This window comes from Gobius niger (assembly GCF_951799975.1).
Source record: "Gobius niger genome assembly, chromosome: 19".
Taxonomy (NCBI): domain Eukaryota; kingdom Metazoa; phylum Chordata; class Actinopteri; order Gobiiformes; family Gobiidae; genus Gobius; species Gobius niger.
This window is the reverse complement of record NC_136870.1, coordinates 2241404-2260860: the sequence shown is the minus strand read 5'-3', so window position 1 is coordinate 2260860 and position 19457 is coordinate 2241404. Positions and strand designations below refer to the sequence as shown.

General features: G+C 43.0%; 1 protein-coding gene across 4 annotated transcripts; it reads right to left on the bottom strand.

Annotated features, from left to right (window-relative positions):
• Positions 1 to 753: 753 nt before the first annotated feature.
• Positions 754 to 19450, bottom strand: dhrs7cb (dehydrogenase/reductase (SDR family) member 7Cb). Of its 4 annotated transcripts, none has more exons than XM_079578002.1 (8): positions 19298 to 19450; positions 17151 to 17258; positions 5758 to 5911; positions 5259 to 5371; positions 4033 to 4243; positions 3740 to 3832; positions 2977 to 3150; positions 754 to 1016 (listed from the first exon to the last, which is right to left on the bottom strand). In XM_079578002.1, exons 3-8 carry the CDS (start codon positions 5906 to 5908, stop codon positions 808 to 810), a joined length of 951 nt encoding a protein of 316 aa, XP_079434128.1. In that variant the 5' UTR covers positions 5909 to 5911; positions 17151 to 17258; positions 19298 to 19450; the 3' UTR covers positions 754 to 807. The 4 variants fall into 4 exon arrangements, with proteins under 4 accessions (XP_079434128.1, XP_079434127.1, XP_079434129.1 ...); XM_079578001.1 differs by lacking the exon at positions 17151 to 17258 and adding an exon at positions 11517 to 11670; XM_079578003.1 differs by lacking the exon at positions 17151 to 17258.
• Positions 19451 to 19457: the final 7 nt, after the last annotated feature.

Below are 19457 nucleotides of genomic sequence, written 5' to 3'. Positions count from 1 at the left end.
CGCCCCTTCAAACTGCTCCAATTGCTCCGTGACCAGACTAATTCCCTGCATGGAATGGACAGGGAAGAGTATGGCAGAGCCAGGCAAGGATTTCGGCTCACGACCCAAATGAGTTCGACACCCCCGTCCTTATGTCAAAGAAAAGTCAATATTCAGAGGAGACACATTATTCATTATTCCCTAAATAGTGACTTCGTGACTTAGCTGATTTGATCACGTCATTTGTTATGATTCTATATTGATGGATAATAACTGGGTCATTGTGTAATGTGACGTGAGAGTCGGCACTGACAGCAACAGAAATCTGGTCAATTAGTGCTGCCCCCTTGTGGATATCACAGTAAGGACATTTTTTACAAACTGAGCAGTAATCATTTTGACACAACAATGCCTTCAGTAAAAAATAGAAATAGAGAGAAATAGAAAAATGTCTTTAAGGCGAGACGCTGCAGGTGAACAGGGGACATACATTCAGAGACAGCAGATTACTGATTTCTATGATCACATTGAGCAATATAACTCCGAACATTCAGGAAGCTTCACATGAGACGCTGCAGGGGAATAAAGGACAGATACATTTAGAGAATATAAAGGACAGAGCCAGGTTTAAAAGTGTGGTTTTATTCTGAGACACATTAGTTACAAAGATTTGCTCAAAATGTTGGTTCTTGTTTAGTTTTTGAATAAACGATTAGTGGAAAAAATATGTAAAACTTAAAATCTCTCCTTGTTTTTTGGGGTTCTATGTTTGTGTTTTTGTATGTGTTTTGTGAACCCTGACCTTTCCCTGGTGTGTGTGTGTAAAGTCTACTGAATGTGCTCGGCGAGCGCGTCGTCCCGGACCCCCGCCGACAGCACGGAGAAGACCAGCGGGGGCAGCAGAGAGCGCAGGTACAGGGCGGCCCGGGGCAGGGGGTGGGACAGGACCACCTCCCTCTTCCTCCGGTTCACTGTCAGGAGCACCTCCTGGGCCAGTGCAGACGGGCGCACGCCGTGGGTCAGGCAACTGGAGATATCTGCAAACACGGACCACTTATATCACACAGTACTTTACTACTGTAGGAGTGCTGCTTTGAAGTATTCTTACTTTGGTTACTCTTACCAACTCGTAAGTGACAGAAGCTTCATGCGACAGATTCAAACTTTAGCTAAACTCATTTTTAGATTACCGTACTCTCTGTATCTTCCCGTGCAGTACTTACAGGAGAAATACTGTTTTACATCACTGACATCATGTTAGTCTCTCCATTTCAAACAAGCTGCAGAGGCGCGGAGAATGCTCAATACATTTCCAGAAACTTTCAATGGAAACACAAGCCTGGAAATTTTGGAACATTTTAAAAATGATAAACTGTCAAAAACTTTTTATGAGAAAAAAGTTGCTGCTTGTGCGTATTTGACCCTGTAGTGACCCAGCGGCTGAGTGTTGTATGAACACAGTGGTTTCTGGGACCATTTTACTTTATCACACTGTGATTGGTTTAATTCACCCGTCAATCACTCATAACATGACAAACAGTGACCAATATAGTACGAGGAGTGGGCGGGGCCAGTGTCTGAACAGAGCTTAAATAAACATACAACAAACTCTAAAGATTCTTAAAACAATATAATACTACGATAATGCTCACGTTTAGTGAATATAGAACAGACGGACAAACACGGAATCAGTCTGTTATTCCATTTTGTATCGGCCACAACTTCAAACCCTGGTGCTTCGACATAACTTTTTATCTCTCCTGTGATAGATATGTCAGTGTATAATTATCAAATCAGATTCTTATGCTTCAATTTATATAAAGAACCTTTAGTTGTGTTCATTCCCTGTTTATTCCCAGTAATATCCATTAAATCGCCTATACAAGCGGAATAATCATAACTCAGAAGATGGAGAAACGGCGCCCCCAAATGGACCCACAGACGACTGCTGTTTTAGACAGTTGGGATTGTCCGGAATATTAACAGTATGATCATATATTACTTCTCAAGTCTGTTTCCACTTTCTAATTATGTATATTTTTATTTTTAGAATGTCAAATAAATAATCCAACTGGAGACTGTTTTTATGTTGTAGCGGTGGAGAGTAAAGCGCCAGTTGCTCTAAAATCAGGGGAATCTGTAACCGGTATGGTAACTCTGTATGGTTTGGAAGGTGACGAGAATGGAGAAAAGTGCCCCTCCATCCTGAAGGCCTGAGGCTAAGGCTTACTGGAGTCAAACCCGGAAGTGCTTCAATGTGCAAAAGTTGCATTTTAGTTATGGTTTTCTTGATTGAGGTCTGTTTTATCCTCATTTAGGCCCGGAATTTGTAATCTTTAGGTTTTGTTGGCATATTTTTATATTTTTTCTTTTAATTGTCTGTGATTTTTGTTTTGTTGTGATTTTAAAGGCATGCTGTGTAACATTTGTTCAAGTGCAACAGAGTGGGCAATCAAAGAATGAATATGGATGTGGACCTGTTGACCTGATCTGATGGAAGATTGGCTGTGCGCATGCTTAGACGTCCACACACTGTTACCGTGGCGACATACACCACCACAAACTTCATCAAACTTGCTATTGTTCTTGTTCTTAAAAGAAGCTTTTAAACAGTGAAACTTGGAGAAAACAGCAGAGCACAGAAAACACAAAGTCGACTCATTCAGATCGGTGTTTAAGTTGATTTGTGGTGTTTTACAAATGAACTTTGTGTAACATGCTGTGCCAACTTTATTAACCTAAAATGGATAAGGAATTAGGGCTACAACCAAAAGACAATACATTACACCCTTTCTACTGAGTAAAATAGTCCAACTGTAGGTGCCATTCATTAGTTGGCTTTGTTCATGATGCTTACTTCCCCCTGAGGCCAGCAGAGGGCATCCCAAGCAACACATAAGATGCTTCAAAGAGCGATCGTTACTCATCAAGAGTCTTACCACTACTTACTAATACACGGACAGAAGTGGAGTACAAAGTGGTAGTAGTGTCACTCACATGCCCAGAGGCGGGTGTGTGGGGTGGCCGGCTGGGGCTCAGTCTGAGGGGCTGGTGGGGGCTCGGAGGCGTTGATGAAGGTGTGGCTGATGGTGCTGACGGTGATGCCGTACTCCTCCACCTCGGCCCGCAGGCAGTCGAAAAAGGCCTGCGCCGCGTGCTTGGAGGCAGCGTCTGTGGACGTAAAACCAGTCATGGTCCAATCACACCTCAGAGCTACAGTCCTCCCACACAAACCAATGCAGCCGGACCTGCTTCCTGCCGTTCAGAGCAGATAAACAAGCTAAAAAAAACACCACCAGCTAACTTTTGGGCTAATTACCATCCGAGAGTTTCTTGAGCTGTCATTGCTGGACATAGTCATTTTATTGTAGCATGTATGTGCTATTATAGTGTCATTCTTGGTTTTTTAAGAGTTATAAAGGCTTCAAAATTTCCCATGGTGTGACCCAACAGAAGAATAGATAAGATACATACATACAGGCATTAAGTGTTATAATGAGGGTCGCAGCTCCTAAAGGTACATATGTGTATATGTGTGTAGGGATGTGGTACATGCTACAACACTCACTGTTAGATTATACACATATATTTAGTTACACATAACGCCAGCAGAGGGCACTCTTCATCACCTTGTGCTCCAGTGACCAGGGCAGCAGTGCAAATACTATATCGATCCTGGCTGAACATGCTAATCTACACAGGATTGCAACAGTACATGCTTCAGATATGTTGTGTATGTAGAGTGAGAGTGTTTCCTCACAGGAGCTCCTGAAGGGAACTGCCAGTCTGCCGTGGACGCTGCTGACCAGCACCATCTGCCCGCCTCTCCGGGACATCATGGAGGGCAGCACACCTGGGACACACAGGCACCACCACAGTCACAGTTCCTCAGTCAATCTACTGCGGTCGTGTAGTAGTAGTGTGCGTAGTGTTTCTGCCCTATATATATTAAAAAGAAATGTACTAGTATTTGTTACTATGTACTATGTACTTGTAGTTAATATCCGTATTTAGCTCACACAGACATTGTTATATTTTGAAGCTGTGAAACACCTTTAGCCAGGGTGCAGGGTCCAAAGTAGTTGATGTCCATGATGTTGCGGTCCACCTCCAGGGAGATGCTCTGCACAGGGCCTTTGACCTTGATGCTGCTGTTGCAGATGAGCACGTCCACATAGCCGTAACAGTCCACCACCTCCGTGACCACCTCCTCCAGGCTGTCCGGGTCACTGAAGTCCACTAGCACCAGCTTAGGGGCGAACGTCTGATGGGCAGAGAGAGGAGGGACTCAAACAGGCCATAATCCCCTTTTGAGATTTATTCAGGCTTTTAAAACCACCTTAGACACATTAGATGTGTTTGTTTGTTGTTGTTTGTGTTAGTACAAAGTGTACATGTCTGGAAAATACCTAGGATAAATTAAAATATGTTTTACTTTTAATTTCCGTTAATATTTCTTAAGCATGGCATACACAAAGTTTAAGCACTCCAGGTCAAAATGTATAGTCATTCATGTTAATTAATTCTGTTTTATTCTGTTCTGCAAACTGAAGGCCCCGTCCAGTCACTGCTGCTGTACAATGACTTTATTGTCTTGGCTGTATATGTCAAATCTGTTGGCCCTATGGGGGCCCCAGGCAGCTGCCTGCCTTGCCTAATGGCAGGCTATACCTCTGGGCGGGGACAGTAAAGACGTGCAAATGGACATTTCCAGAGCACAGAACACACAAAGGCAGGATTAAAACCACCATAACCAGCTACAAAGATCACAAAAGGTCATAACGTATGTCCCCTTTAACCTCTTAGCTTCCGCCTTAACCGAGCGCATTTTCGGCTTTACCCAAATCTAAAAGCTTCTTGACTGTAGAGCAACAGTGTAACGCCTCATTTGAAAGCTAAGACCTACATGACGAATTGTAACCTTTTTGTTGCATTTGCTTAAAAACAAAACAAAACACAAGTTCCTGTCAGATTATTAGGTGGATAGAACACTTACTTTAACATTTGAAGTTAATATAGTTTGAATAATCAATAGTTGAGCCACTGTTTGTGCGTGATAAGCTACAAATGTGTCCCGATGCTGCGTCAGTCAAGAGCCACAACAGAGAATTTGCAATGACTCCTCTGTACTGTACTTATAAGCGCCATACGTCTACATTGTAAACGCAGCATTTGTGAAAGAAAAACACACCATGTGCGCTGTTTTGTGGCGAGAACCAGGGAGTCAGAGGTTAAATTAGCACAGCGTTAGCAGCAGCTGACCACCTCCAACTACTGACCTCTCTGGGGTCGGCGTCCGTGGTCAGTGTGTCATACAGAGACTCCAGTTTGTCCCAGCTGGTCCCGCACAGGATGAGCCGCGCCCCGCCCCGATGGAACAGGACGGACAACTCTGCGCACACACATGAGCACACATGATCACATGTAATCAGAAATAACTGAACTCTGAGCATGAGAACAGGGAATACTAATAAAGTGGTGTTACTGCCATGACTTTTGGGTCCTCAAAAACCACGTTCACGGTTTGTCAGGGGCGTGCTGATGATGATTTAATGCTGATCACTAAAGTTGACAATTCCTTTTTAAATAATTAATATATTAATTTGTGTGACAGTTCTATTGTTTAGGTAATGCACATTAGAATAATTTACCGTGAGGGTGGCATGTCGGCTGTTTGGACTGGTAAGCTACAAACATTGGGGGGTTTGCTGTGGCAGCCCCTGAGGACATGAAGCGACCAGGCTGAAAGGGGAAATAAAAACAAATGTGAGGATTTACCAGCGCCCGCTCCGGACACCGCGTCAGTGAGGACCACCACTTTGTTGCGGACTTGTGCTTTGGACATGAAGAGCAGGAACTCATTGTAGACGTAGTAGATGCCCGCGGCCACCACGATGAGCATGGGAAGGAGCACCACGAAGGGCAGCATGGTCTGGAGGAGGAGCGGGGAGACAGTTAGACCCACTGAACTACTTACAGAAGGAAGGCAGATCATGTTCACGGCGTGGGCTGGGTCATGTTCACTGTGTGATCTACACCCACAGAGCACTCTTCAGTCCCTCCAGGATTTCACCGGCATGTTTGCTGAATGTTGGGGGCTAAAATGCCTGATTTCACGGGACATTTTTCCAAAAGTTGCCATTTTTCTTTGCAACGCAAACATTTTTGCATTTGAGATCAGTTTTAACCAAAGTGGCTCTGGGGAATAAGAAAAGACTTAGTTAGTTGTATCATCTAAAATTGAAAACAGTGCTTCTGCTCAGCGGTGGACCGCGGGAGAAGCTAACAGGCACCTGTCTGTTTCTGTGAGTGCATGCTCTGAGTCACACAACCCTGATAAAACAGAGCCCTGAATGAGACTCCGAGGACAGACCAAAAGACATTACAGCTCTACAACAGAACAGTGACTCCTGAAGTTCACGCAGTAAAGAAAACACCAGCCCCTCAAACAAACGCCACCGTATCACTGGGAAGAGAAGCGTCTAAATTAATTCAACTAATTCAGCTGGAGGTCCGCAAACTTTTCTTTCATAACTTTCGACATATGTCCATGGTCCGGACATATGCAGTCATTGCTCATGTTAAAACATGAGCACAGCAGACATAGCAGAGCTGATCAATAAATTGATCAATTATTCAATAATTTTGCCAAATCTCTACCTCCTGACACAGTAGACAGCTCCACAGAGTCCTGGTATCTGCTGCACCACATTGTTCACCACAATTGTGAGGCCAGGATTGCCTTCAACTGTTCCTACCAGCACAACGATCAAGGCCTCAACAGCCGACTGTTGCCCGGTCCGACTGTAGGCCCTACTCTCCTCGGTGCACTTCTTTGGTTCAGAGAACACAGTGTGCCTATTAGTGGTGACATTAAAGTGATGTTTCATCAAGTTCACCTGCTACCAGAAGACAAGCCCCTTCTCCGGTTTCTCTGGAGAGGTTTGAAGAGGGAGGAGGAACCAACGGTGTATAAGTGGCAGGTTTCGCCGTTTGGGACGACATGCAGTCCCTCCTGCGCCACATACGCCCTCCAGAGGCATGTGGATGACAACAGCAGCGGTCATCAGGACATCCTACACCTTGTGGAGACTGCCTTCTATGTCCACAACTGCTAGACCAGAGTCCCGAACGCTGATGAAGCCAAGACCATCTTCAACATCAGGCAGTGGGCCAGCAACACACCCACAGTTGTTCACGTGGAAGCAAAAGCAGGAAGCACCGAGTTGTAGCCCTGCCAAGATCCAGAAGAGCCAACCTTAGGCCTTCGCTGGAACTGCCTCACCCATCGCCTTGGGTACCACAGACCAGTAGAGTATCCATAGCCAACTCTGAGGAACACCTACAAGGTGATGGCAACACAATAAGATCCCCTCAAACCAATCAGACCAGAAGCTCTGCTGGATATCTGGACACAGTGGGAGAGTGAATTAGTCCATCTTCCACAAGTGGAAGTCCCCAGATGCTACGTCCCATCAGTAGTAGACATTGGGGCACCCAGGCGAGAGGCACACATCTTTTGCAATGCCTCTGAAAGAGGGGCAGTCGCTTATCGGCGCAGCCAAGACCATCAAGGTGAGGTCCACGTTGCATTTGTGATGGCTCGATCACGAGTGAGTCCCCGCAAACAACTATCCATGAAATGTGTGCTGCTTTAGCCCGAGCCCTGTCAAAGGAAACTGTCAGACCAGTATTATCCCCCTCAGAGTGACCCACTCTATCACAATGGTCAAAAGATGGCTTTATGGGACAGAACAACTTTCGGTGCAAAACCAGGAAACATCAAGACCAACAAAGTAATAGCGTTTACTCATGGCTCGACTGTGTCGAGACCCACCTGTACGAGGCTATGGGCCCTAATGGTGGGAAGGTTTTACGCAATTAAAGAGGTGGGGGTGTGGAGAAGGCAAGATCAGGCAAGGCAACTTGCCTGATCTCTCCTGCCTCTCCTGCCTCCTCTCCTGCAACCAGGAGAGGAGATGGAGAGCGGCTTTGTCATTGTATCAGAAAGAGTAATGAAGGTACTTGCACCCGCGCACGCACGCACACACACGCACACACACACACATACGCACACACACACACACACACACACACATACACACAGAGGACACACGCAGCCACATACAGGTGGATTTTTTTTTTAAATTAAGGATTACTGGAGGAAAAAAGTGTCACTCTTCACCCACGGTATTCGGAACTGGGGGGTGTAAGCTTTTCAACAGGGTCATTTTGGTATTTTATTTTGTTATGGTGAATTGTAATGAGATCACACTTTTTTCACAATAAATGGCTTCACAACATCACTGACCATGAGTGAAGAAAATCTTTCATTCATATTCTTTGAGAAATGGTAAAAAAAAATATAACAATAATAAAAAAATAGAAAAAAGCAGTGTGTGCAAACTTCTAAGCACAACTGTACAGTATATTGTTCTAACTGATTATTAATTGACACATTATGGAGGGAATCCACACTTTGTTCTTGTGGAGGGCCGACATGTGGCCTTGCACCACCTAAAAGGATCTCCAAGGACAACACAGGTTCTCAAAATAGAGGGAACGTCAGGAGAGTTGGATGCAGGAGACTTCCTCCTTTTAACAGAGGAAGGGGAGATTTTTAGAATTGAGGAAAAGCTATGGTCTTTGCTCAAGCGCAATGATTTTATAACAGAGGCCCAGGTCCTATAAGACAGGATCCTATCCTATGTGATGAAGGACAACGAGGAGGCAGAAGAGTAGGGTCATAGTTACTGATCTAAGTTGATTACTGTTCTCTTTTGTTCATTGATGACATACTCGTGCTGTGATCCTGTACTTTCAAATATTGGTTTCTGTGTAAGTTTTAGGTAATTTCGTGTTTGATTTAAATTTGAAAAATGATTAAACTAATGATTATGTACAGCACACAAATGTTACTTCACAGTGACGTTTTATATAGGTACTGCCCGATATCTTTGCAGGGCAATCGATTGTGGCGCAGCAAGAAAACGTTTTCTTTCAATAAATAGATCGTGTTCTATTCCGGGCTGACTATACGGAAGCTCTTATCTGCCACAATTTTTGTGAATGTCAATTTATTTTAAGTGGCACTTTTCTTTTTTTATTCGCAATTAATGAGGATTTCATTTGATCATAGGCCCACATTACTTGCTCCCGATTCCTCCTGTCTCTCACAGTGCTTGTCAGTTTACCCGCCCACTGGGTTTACACCAAGGCACGATACGCTACCAATCGTAAAATGGTTTAACGCGTCTTAATGGGTTCCTGACTGAGCGCAGATGACATTTGTGGCTGCCAAAAAATCTGCCACGAATGTCATGATTCACCCTCCATTGGTGAACGTGTCGTGTCATGGTAATTATTGGTGATGCGTGATGGAGCGTGACAAAATACTGCTTTCCCTCCTCCAGTCACCATTTCCTCATTATTAACAGGCCTATGTAGCCTATGGTTCGCTCTTTGTTTTTTTCTGTTTTTGTCCAAACTAAACAAAAAAAAAAAAACCTCACAGACAGGGACATGAAGACAATGAACTGACAGAACGCGGGGGTAATACATGAGGGAATGATGCACAGGTGAAACACAGTAGGGCGGGGCAGGCAATAAACAAGAGGGAAGTCAAACAGATAATCACAAAGACAAACAGAAAGCCCACCATGACACATAACCTACTAAATTGTTTTGCACTTTGATGCGTGACTGAAATCATTCAGTGTAACGTCCTCTCTTTATGCACGACTATGGAACAACAATACTCCAGGACATTTCCTCAAGTTCCAGCCGTGCGTGAGCATTCTGCTACCCCGCTTCCAACAAATGCCACAACCATTTACAAGCAATAGCACACTGCTCCAATCGAACATCGCTGTTTACTCTTCTATAATTGGTCTAAAACGAACATGTGCCAACTCCTAGTTTGCATCTGCTGCTCCTCACTGCACGCGCTCAAATTCAACTAAATATCTCACACAAAAAATACAGTGATGTAAAATGGGCCACTTTTTGGTAAATCATCTGAGAAAATAATATAAAACAATGTACATGACATTGAATCATGTCATAATATGTCATTTCAGACAGACGCTTCAAAGTCACCAGATTGACACATTTGGTGACATTGTACTATACAACTACTGTCAAATGTCTCGTCTCTTGTTGTGAACATTTAGACCTGGGGCACCCACACACCAAAGACAGCAAGGCCCAGAGATCTACCTAGAGATTACTTTGAAGATCAACAGGGTTTTTTATACATCTTCATCAGGGTTATTATTATTGATTGAAATTAAGGCTTTTGAATTTACCTCTTCAATAAAATGTAACTATAATATATAATACGGCATGATAAACGAAGAGAGAACTTAACTTAATACAAATTATGACGATGATAATAATTTAATTATTTTGAAGTACTTCCTGTTTGATGATGTAATATCCTGTGTGCTGAATAAGGAAGTGTTTAAATTTGAGTGTCATTGCGGGAAGGGAACATGGCACCTTATGGTTATGGTGTTTAGCTCCCAGTTGGAATGGGGAAAAAAGGTAATATTTGGATTCATTTTATGGAGTATTTCTACTATTTGTGTATGGATGTTTATATGGTAAATTGTTTTGCTTTTGGCTCTTAAGGCGGTCACTGTGTACTAAATGGAAATAAAGAAGGAAAAAGACACGAGATCCACTTGTACGCTTCATCATTACTACTGGGATGCTACATGGGTCAAATGCAGAGAATTAATTTCTCTACAGAGATTAATAACGTATAACTTAACTTATATGTATTATTATTGCCTGCAATGCGCAAACCATCCACCGGGGAGTGCTGCAGCACCTTTAGCACCCTGAGTTCCCAGACCCAAAATGAAAAATATCCCAAAAATAAATGTAAATTGAGGCTTATTATCTTTTCATGTTTTGGTGAGTGACACGAGCGCCATGGTAACACTCAGGGGCGGGGCTTCAGCTGTTTTGGCACGCACGCACGCACGCACACACACACACACCTCGAAGGAGGGATGCATTACATGGGTCTACCTGTCTCCTTCCCTGAGTTTGTAATTCGCCTCATGTTTTTCCAAATTTTTACAATCACGAATAACTGTAAAATCGCAATATTCTTATTCTCAGAACAAACTTGACTCAAAAATGGAGACATCCCCACGCAGCCGTCGCTCTGGTCTCTTGAAGCACATTGTGACACTTGGACTTTATACAGAACTGCTAAATATACTCTGGCTCACAGCACCACTGGCACCTTAAGAATACAGTCACAAGACACCCCAGGGTCACCACCAAGGAGAGGGAAAAAACTACTTTCTAATACTAAATGAACTTTACAAAAAAAAAAAAAAGAATAAATGAATGTTATCGTAATAGTCGGTGACACATTATCACAGCAAGCCACTTTACAACATTCGAGACAGGCCTCAGATGTTTTTTGTGCTCATTTTCAAACGCACACTCAAAGCAAGCCCTGCGTTTGTTCCTGTGTGAGTGAAAGCGGCGCTAAGCGGGTGTTATTCCTGGGGACTTACGGGGCAGGACAGGGGCTAATCCTCCCGGGAGTGTTGCCGCCGCTGGTGTATCCCCCGTGGCTGTGGTTAAGTAACAGGGCTAATGTCCACTCACTGTCTGTGTGTCTGTCAGTGTGGCCAGCCTGTCGGACACACTGCTGCTGCCGGGCTGCTCCTGCGCTCGGAATAGACAGAGGCTGAGTCAGCGGGGCTGGAAGCGTGAAGGGATATGGGCGACCGAGGGGGAAAACGACACCGCGCGACAGCATCCGGCAGGAAAAGACAATGGTAAACAAGTGGAAAAAACACATATGCTCAAATAGGAAAATACAAAATCAAAAAAATATTATCAACAATAAGCATACTTATCTATATGAAAATAAGGAACAGCTGATACTGTGGACTTTGGAATGCTGGTCTAGTTGTTAGGGCTCTGAATATCTCTACCTGCTTTTCATCCCCTTTCACCAAGAGCTGTCCTGTCAAATAAAGAAAGAAGTAAAATAAATTAGGGATGCACCGATACCACTTTTTCTAAAACCGATACGAGTATGAGTACTTGGATTTAAGTACTCGCCGATACCGAATACCGATACGAGTACAAGGCATTTTCTTCAACATTCTTACTTTTTTCACCACAGATTGGTTTGTAATTAGTAAATTTACTCATTTACATTTCCTTAAGTAAAGTAGGCGACACATTTAAGAGCAGTTATACTAGAATGGTGCTGATGCCATTTATTTGTTTATTTTTTATTTTCATTCAATGTAATTTTTAATTTTTAATTTTTATTGCACTGTCCATCATAGACAGTAAAGCTCATGTCCAAAAGCTCCTCAGTGCTTGAGCTTTATTCATTTATGTATTTTTATTCAACAATAGTATTGAGGTGTTACTTAAATGGTCTCTTTTCGTCTTTACTTCAGCTCCGTGTAGATTTTCTCGTGTGTTTTGTAGCAACTTAGCGAGAAGCTACAGCGTTTTCACTGTTCTGCTGCAGCTCATTTTCGCTCTATATGGACATGCTGTATGTCTTTAATTTGGATTTTCTGAGGACTTTTTAGTCGCTGGGTTAGTTTTTCAGAAGAATAAACCCCTGGGCATAAAACGGCGTCAGAATGGCCAAAAGTGCGCTAGCCGCGAGTTAGCAACGTTAGCCTGTATGTTGTAAACAACCTCTGGTTAAATCCAGCACAGACTCTGGTTTAGAGAGCGCAGTCTGTAATAAAGTCAGCGCTATGTGGAATATTGTATTTCCACTAAAGAAGTCTCCAGTTTGTTGCTATTTTCTCTCTTCAGCTGAGAGGTGCGCCTCGTAGGTGCGCTGCCTGGCCGCACGTCAAATGGTATCGGTTTCTGGTATCGGGACCTCATGAATGAGTACGAGTATGAGTACAAGCCTGTGGTATCGGCCCGATACCCGATACTGGTATCGGTATCGGTGCATCCCTAAAATAAATGCTTAAAAACAAAACTGATAAAGAAGTACATTATGAACATATTGTACAAAGGAAAAAGCTATTTTATGTTCAGATGCCGTACCGATTTGTCAGTGAATCTATTTAGTTAGTTGCCATATAACACAGAACTGTGGTATGGTAGCTGAATGCTAGAAGGTGCTTCCCGGACCAGGTGGAACCTTTCTATGAGAACTTTGCATGTTCTTTGTGAGAACTGTAGAACTCACAGTTCTCACCCGTCCTCCCAAAACATGTACATGTACAAGCCCAGAACCTCAGGGAGAGGAACGCCCTGTAAAAGAAGGGCCAAAGTCGCCTTTGCCTTCTGAGGAGACTGAGGTCCTTCGGAGTGAGCAGGCCTCTGCTCAGGACTTTTATGACTCTGTGGTAGCCTCTGCTCTCCACAACACTGCCGTGTGCTGGGCCCCGGGCAGCACAGAGCAGGACAAGAAGAGACTGAACAAGCTGGTCAGGAGGGCCAGCTCTGGACTCTGTAGAGGAGGGACAGGAGGGTGTTAGCCAAGCTCACCTCCATCATGGACAACACCTCCCACCCACTGCACGGGACTGTAGAAGAGCTGTGCAGCTCTCTCAGTGGCAGACTGAGACACCCTCAGTGCAAGGAGGAGCAGGTCCTTCATCCCCACTGCCGTCAGACTGTACAACAAGACTGTGAAGTAACATGTGCAATAACCCTTGTATTTAAACCCCTGTGTCTGCGTCACTTTAACCACTTGCTCTATGATGTAAACCTGCACTGCTAACACTGACTGTAACATTTTTTTGTTATAGTCTGTTTACTTTAGTATTTACTTTTTATACTTTTTGTCCTCACAAAGTCATTGGTAGTCATTGTATATGAGATACTACTATTACTATTTAATAGTTTTTTCCTCACATTTTCTGCCTATTTGCACTTGAGTGTTTCTAAGAGCTGAATGTAACAAGTGCATTTCTCCATTGTGAGATCAATATCAATCAATCAATCAAACTTTATTTATAAAGCGCTTTTCATACCGAAAGGTATCACAAAGTGCTTTACAGATTACAACATTCAAAACAATGCGCCTGGGACAACCTCCCATATATATATTTTATATACTAGGATTAAATAAATAGATTAGTCAGTTAAAGGCTAAGCTAAAAAGGTGGGTCTTGAGCTGCTCTTAAAAACATGAACGTTCTCTGCAGCCCTGAGCTCCTCCTCAGCCCTGAGCTCCTCCTCAGCCCTGAGCTCCTCCTCAGGTGGTTCCAGAGGCGAGGGCCGTAATATTGGAAAGACGCCTCACCATGAGTCTTTTTGTTGACTTTAGGAATAACTAGGAGACCCCTGCCAGAGGAGTGAAGGGGCCGTGAAGGTTCGTAAGCTAAAAGCAGTTCTGAAAGATAAGAAGGACCAAGACCATTAAGACATTTAAAAACCATTAAAAGAACTTTAAAATCGATCCTGAAACACACGGGGGCCAATGCAGCGATTCTAAAACCGGTGTAATGTGGTCCCGCCTCCTGGTCTTCGTCAGGACACGAGCTGCTGAATTTTGTAAAAGTTGTAGACCTGAGATCCTCTTTTTGGGAAGACCAGAAAGCAGGGCATTACAGTAGTGGATACGACTGGTGATAAAAGCATGCATTAGAGTCTCCGTGTTGGCCCGAGAGAGAATGGGGCGACTCTGGCTATGTTCTTTAGATGGTAAAAACCTATCTTTGTGATATTCTTAATGTGTGGAATAAACGCCAGCTCAGAGTCAAAGATCACACCCAGGTTCTTCACCTGTGAGGAAGGGTTAATAGGTAGCGTTCACGATTTAGAATGTGATGATGTAGGTGGACAGTTTCAAGTACCTGGGTGTTCACCTCAACAATAAACTGGACTGGTCCCACAACACCAACGCCCTGTACAAGAAGGGCCAAAGTCGCCTTCACCTTCTGAGGAGACTGAGGTCGTTCGGAGTGAGCAGGCCTCTGCTCAGGACTTTTTATGACTCTGTGGTGGCCTCTGCTCTCCACTACGCTGCCGTGTGCTGGGCCCCGGGCAGCACAGAGCGGGACAAGAACAGACTGAACAAGCTGGTCAGGAGGGCCAGCTCCGTCCTGGGCTGCCCCCTGGACTCTGTGGAGGAGGTGAGGGACAGGAGGGTGTTAGCCAAGCTCACCTCCATCATGGACAACACCTCCCACCCACTGCACGGGACTGTAGAAGAGCTGAGCAGCTCTCTCAGTGGCAGACTGAGACACCCTCAGTGCAGGACGGAGCGCTACCGCAAAGCCTTCATCCCCACTGCTGTCAGACTGTACAATAAGACTGTGAAGTAACGCCGACTGTAACAAGTGAATTTCTCCTTTGTGAGATGAATAAAGGTTTATCTTATCTTATCTTATCTTATGATGTCATAATGTCAGATGGAGGGCAGGGCCAATGCAACTCTATGGGAGAAATACAGTTTTTGGAAGAAATCTCCAAAACGAAAATTGACAAATGTTTTTCCTCTTCAGTATTTGATCGTGATTGGATTCACAAACCTGTGATATTATTTTTTTGTCTGAAAGTCCTTTCTACTGGACAACATCATGGTCATGTTTTTGCATATTGTCACCACTTTTTGACATTTTTTAGAGATAATAATTGGACATTAGCTCATATGTGCCGACAGAGGAGACAATGAACTTTGTGACAGTTTTTGTTTCATGTGGATTCCTCCAGTAATGACTGAGATATGAGCCAAAAAACAAAGACATAAAAATATGCATTTTGTCAGTTACCACCGTTACCATAGTTACCGTCAGTTGACCTCCACCTCAATGTTAAACTATAGGCTCTTTAGAATGTTGTGATGTCACGTGAACGCTACCTATAGACAGTGACTGTAGTTTGGGAAAAAGTCTCTCTCTCTGGTCCTCAGGGCCGATGATTAACATTTCAGTTTTGTGCTGGTTAAGATGGAGGAAGTTTTCTGCCATCCAGGATTTGATTCTAAAATGCAGTTAAAAAGTGCATCTATTGGCCTGGTGTCATCAGGAGACATGGAGATGTATAACTGTGTATCATCAGCATAACTGTGAAAGTTGACCATGTGTCTCCTGATGACATCAGGGAGGGAGCATATACACATTAAAAAGCACTGGGCCTAAAATTGAACCCTGGGGCACACCACATGTAATTCCATGCACCTTAGAGGAGCAGGTATCCACACTCACCATGAACGTCCTGTCTGTGAGGTAGGAAGAAAACCATTTGTGTACAGCACCAGAGAGGCTGATGTGTTTTAAACGAGTTAAAAGAATAGTGTGGTCGACTGTATCAAAGGCAGCGCTCAGATCCAGAAGAACCAACACTGTGACCTTCTGTGAGTCATAATTTAATCTAAAGTCATTTAAAATCTTTAAGAGGGCGGTCTCGGTGCTGTGGTTTACCCTAAAGCCGGACTGGAGTTTCTCAAGGACATTTTGTGCAGTAATAAAATCATTAAGTTGGATAAAGACAAGTTTTTCTAAGATTTTGCTTAAAAATGGTAAGTTGGATACTGGTCTGAAATTGTTAAAATCTTTACAGTCCAAATTGCTCTTCTTCAACAGGAGCCTCACCACCGCCCCTTTAAACACAGCAGGGAAGACCCCCGTCTGAAGAGAGCAATTCATCATGTTTAGAAGCTCGTCTCTAAAAGAGCCATCAAATGTTTTAAAAAACGGTGTTGGGACCGGGTCTAAAGGACATGTGGTGTGCCTCACTGAGGAGAAAGCTTTATCAAGCATCTCAGCATTAACCAGGACAAAACTGTCCAGTGTTTCCTCTGGAACAAATAGACAATCAGATGTATTTAGAACCGTATTAATTTGGGTAGATAAAATATTACATCTGATAGTGTCTATCTTTCCTCTGAAGTGTTCTGCAGTACCACTTCAATACCAATAAGGCTATCTTAGCTCTTATCTTATCTTGTCTTATCTTATCTTATCATATCTGCTGTCAGGACTAAACATGGTGAGGCCGTGTTTCAGTTTTACACAGCTAAAATCTGTACAGTCTTCCTGAAGATGTGAAGCAAACATTTCATCCACTCTATTTGCTATAGATAAATATTAACATAATTCCTTATTATAATTTTTTCTACGTTTAGTGCTTCATACTTGTTCTGACTCACTTTGAATGACGTTGTGTATGAATTGTGCTCTACAAATAAACTTGCCTCGCCTTACATTCCTGGGCTAATCCAGCCACATGCTTTTGAAGAAGCTTCAGGCTGAAGATCTGGAGATACTGTCGCCCACTGCTCCTCACAGTTCGCCCTGAGGAACTGGTCCACTCTACATGGGATGAGAAAAAATAAACAATTGGCATGAAGTGCCAATTATAAATCACAGTCTTTCTACAGTCATAATGACATAATCATAGGCTTATACCAACTTGACAAACAGGTGTTTTTAAGAGTTCGGAGCTTCTCCAAATGCAGGTAATGACAGGTCATAAAGGGAGTTGCCTTGGGCCACTGTTATTTTCATTTTTTTTTTTTTTACAAATGATTTCTTTTAATAATAATAATAATGATAATAATAATAATGCATCGGTTTTATATAGTGCTTTTCTGGACACTCAAAGACGCTTTACATTGCATTATTCATTCACTCCATACCCGGTGGTGGTAAGCTACTATTGTAGCCGCAGCTGCCCTGGGGTAGACTGACGGAAGCGAGGCAACCAGTCTACGCCATCGGCCCCTCCGACCACCACCAACCACTCACTCACACACTACATTCGCTAGGCTTATTTTGGAGTGTTCCACTATTTATTATATTATTTATTATTATTTATGCAAATGACTTACCTATTTATGTGTCTGATTATGACTCCACCAGACTTAATATTATATAAAACTAAAATTAATTGAAAATTGGATCATAGAAAATATGCTGATTATTGATGTTGTAAAGAGTATGGTGTTTGACCTTGTAGTGACCCAGCGGCTGTATGAGTGGTCAGCATGGCACCTTTACTTTCCATCATGGTGGTCTCTACAACGCTCCAGGATCAATTGTTTAGAAGGTTTTCACTGCTGACGGACCCTCTCACCAGAAAACCTACTAGAAAACCAGAAAACCTACTAGCTTTAAATTGACCTTTATTTATTTAACCAGGATAGTCCCACTGAGATTAAGAATACCTTTTTCAGGGGAGGCCACAATTCTTAAAAAAATATAATTAATACAAAAGCATCTGAAATAATTTATATTAAATTGACATTTTCAGTAATTATGCCGCTCGTCAATCAAGCAAAGACTTTTGTTTTTGCTACCTGCCTGTCGAACAAATCACCTTCAAAGAACTTTGCGTTATAGAGCAATGGTGGCGGGAACTCGCTCCCACAATTCCTGGTCTCAGAAATTCATGTTAGTTTTTCCAAAAGACTTAGACTGTATGTATTTACTTTGGAGTAACTGCAACATTTATGCAATTAATAATTACTTAATAACTGAGATTTCATTTTTTTTGTATTTTGCATAATACCCAGAGGGTGGTAATATTGTATATATATATATATATATATATATATATATATATAATGATAATAATAATATTGTATTGTCATGTTCCTTGTATATGTGTGTTTGTGTGCACTTCTGTGTTTGTCTTCGTTGTTGCACAGCTTTGATGTAATATCTGTTAAGAAATGTGAAGACCCCAAGAAAAATAGGTATTGGCTAAAAGGGATCTAGACAAACAAACAAACAAACAAACAAACAAACAAACAAACAAACAAACAAACAAACAGCCGTGCCTTTAAAATAAGTCAGCTTTGTATATACTGTCTCTATAGCTGTTACAATGTGACAATGTCACAAAGGCGTAACACTTCCACCAATCACGACGCACTGAAAAAACACCACGTGTCAAAAACACCAGGAGAATTCACCTATTGTACATGTTTCGTGTTAACCTACATAGACACGAGGAGAACATGCAAACTCCACAGAAAGGCCCCGTCCTGGTGGGAATCGAACCCGGGACCTTCTTCCAGTGAAGCACAAGCGCTAACTGCTACGCTACTGTGGTGTTTTTCACTTTAAAAAAATGTAGCCAAATGAAATACATTTTTGTGTTTATTCAGTGAAATGTTCTGTGGCGTTGCTTTAAATATTATTTGTGAAAGTCCAATGTGGGCTCGTGCCATCCAATATGGGACAACATCATGTTCTGAAACCTGAAAACAACCACAGTTTGCAATACCCTGTCGCTGGCTGTTCGAAATGAAAGTCTCACTATAAGCTCCAGTCGAGAAGCTTTCAGATTTGGGTAAAGATGAACTGGAGAAAAGAAGTGCTGTATAGAAGTGTTTACCGGTGCGGACCTGAGGAGGGCGCCACGGCGCAGCTCTCTGCCCGGGCTCCAGGCTGTGTCCCTGCTCCGCTCTGCTCCTTGCGGAGAGAAGAAAATCCCCCCACTCCAGTGCCGCTGCTGCTAACGGGGCTAGTCATGGAAACCCAGCCCAAACACTGACTTCTCTGCGC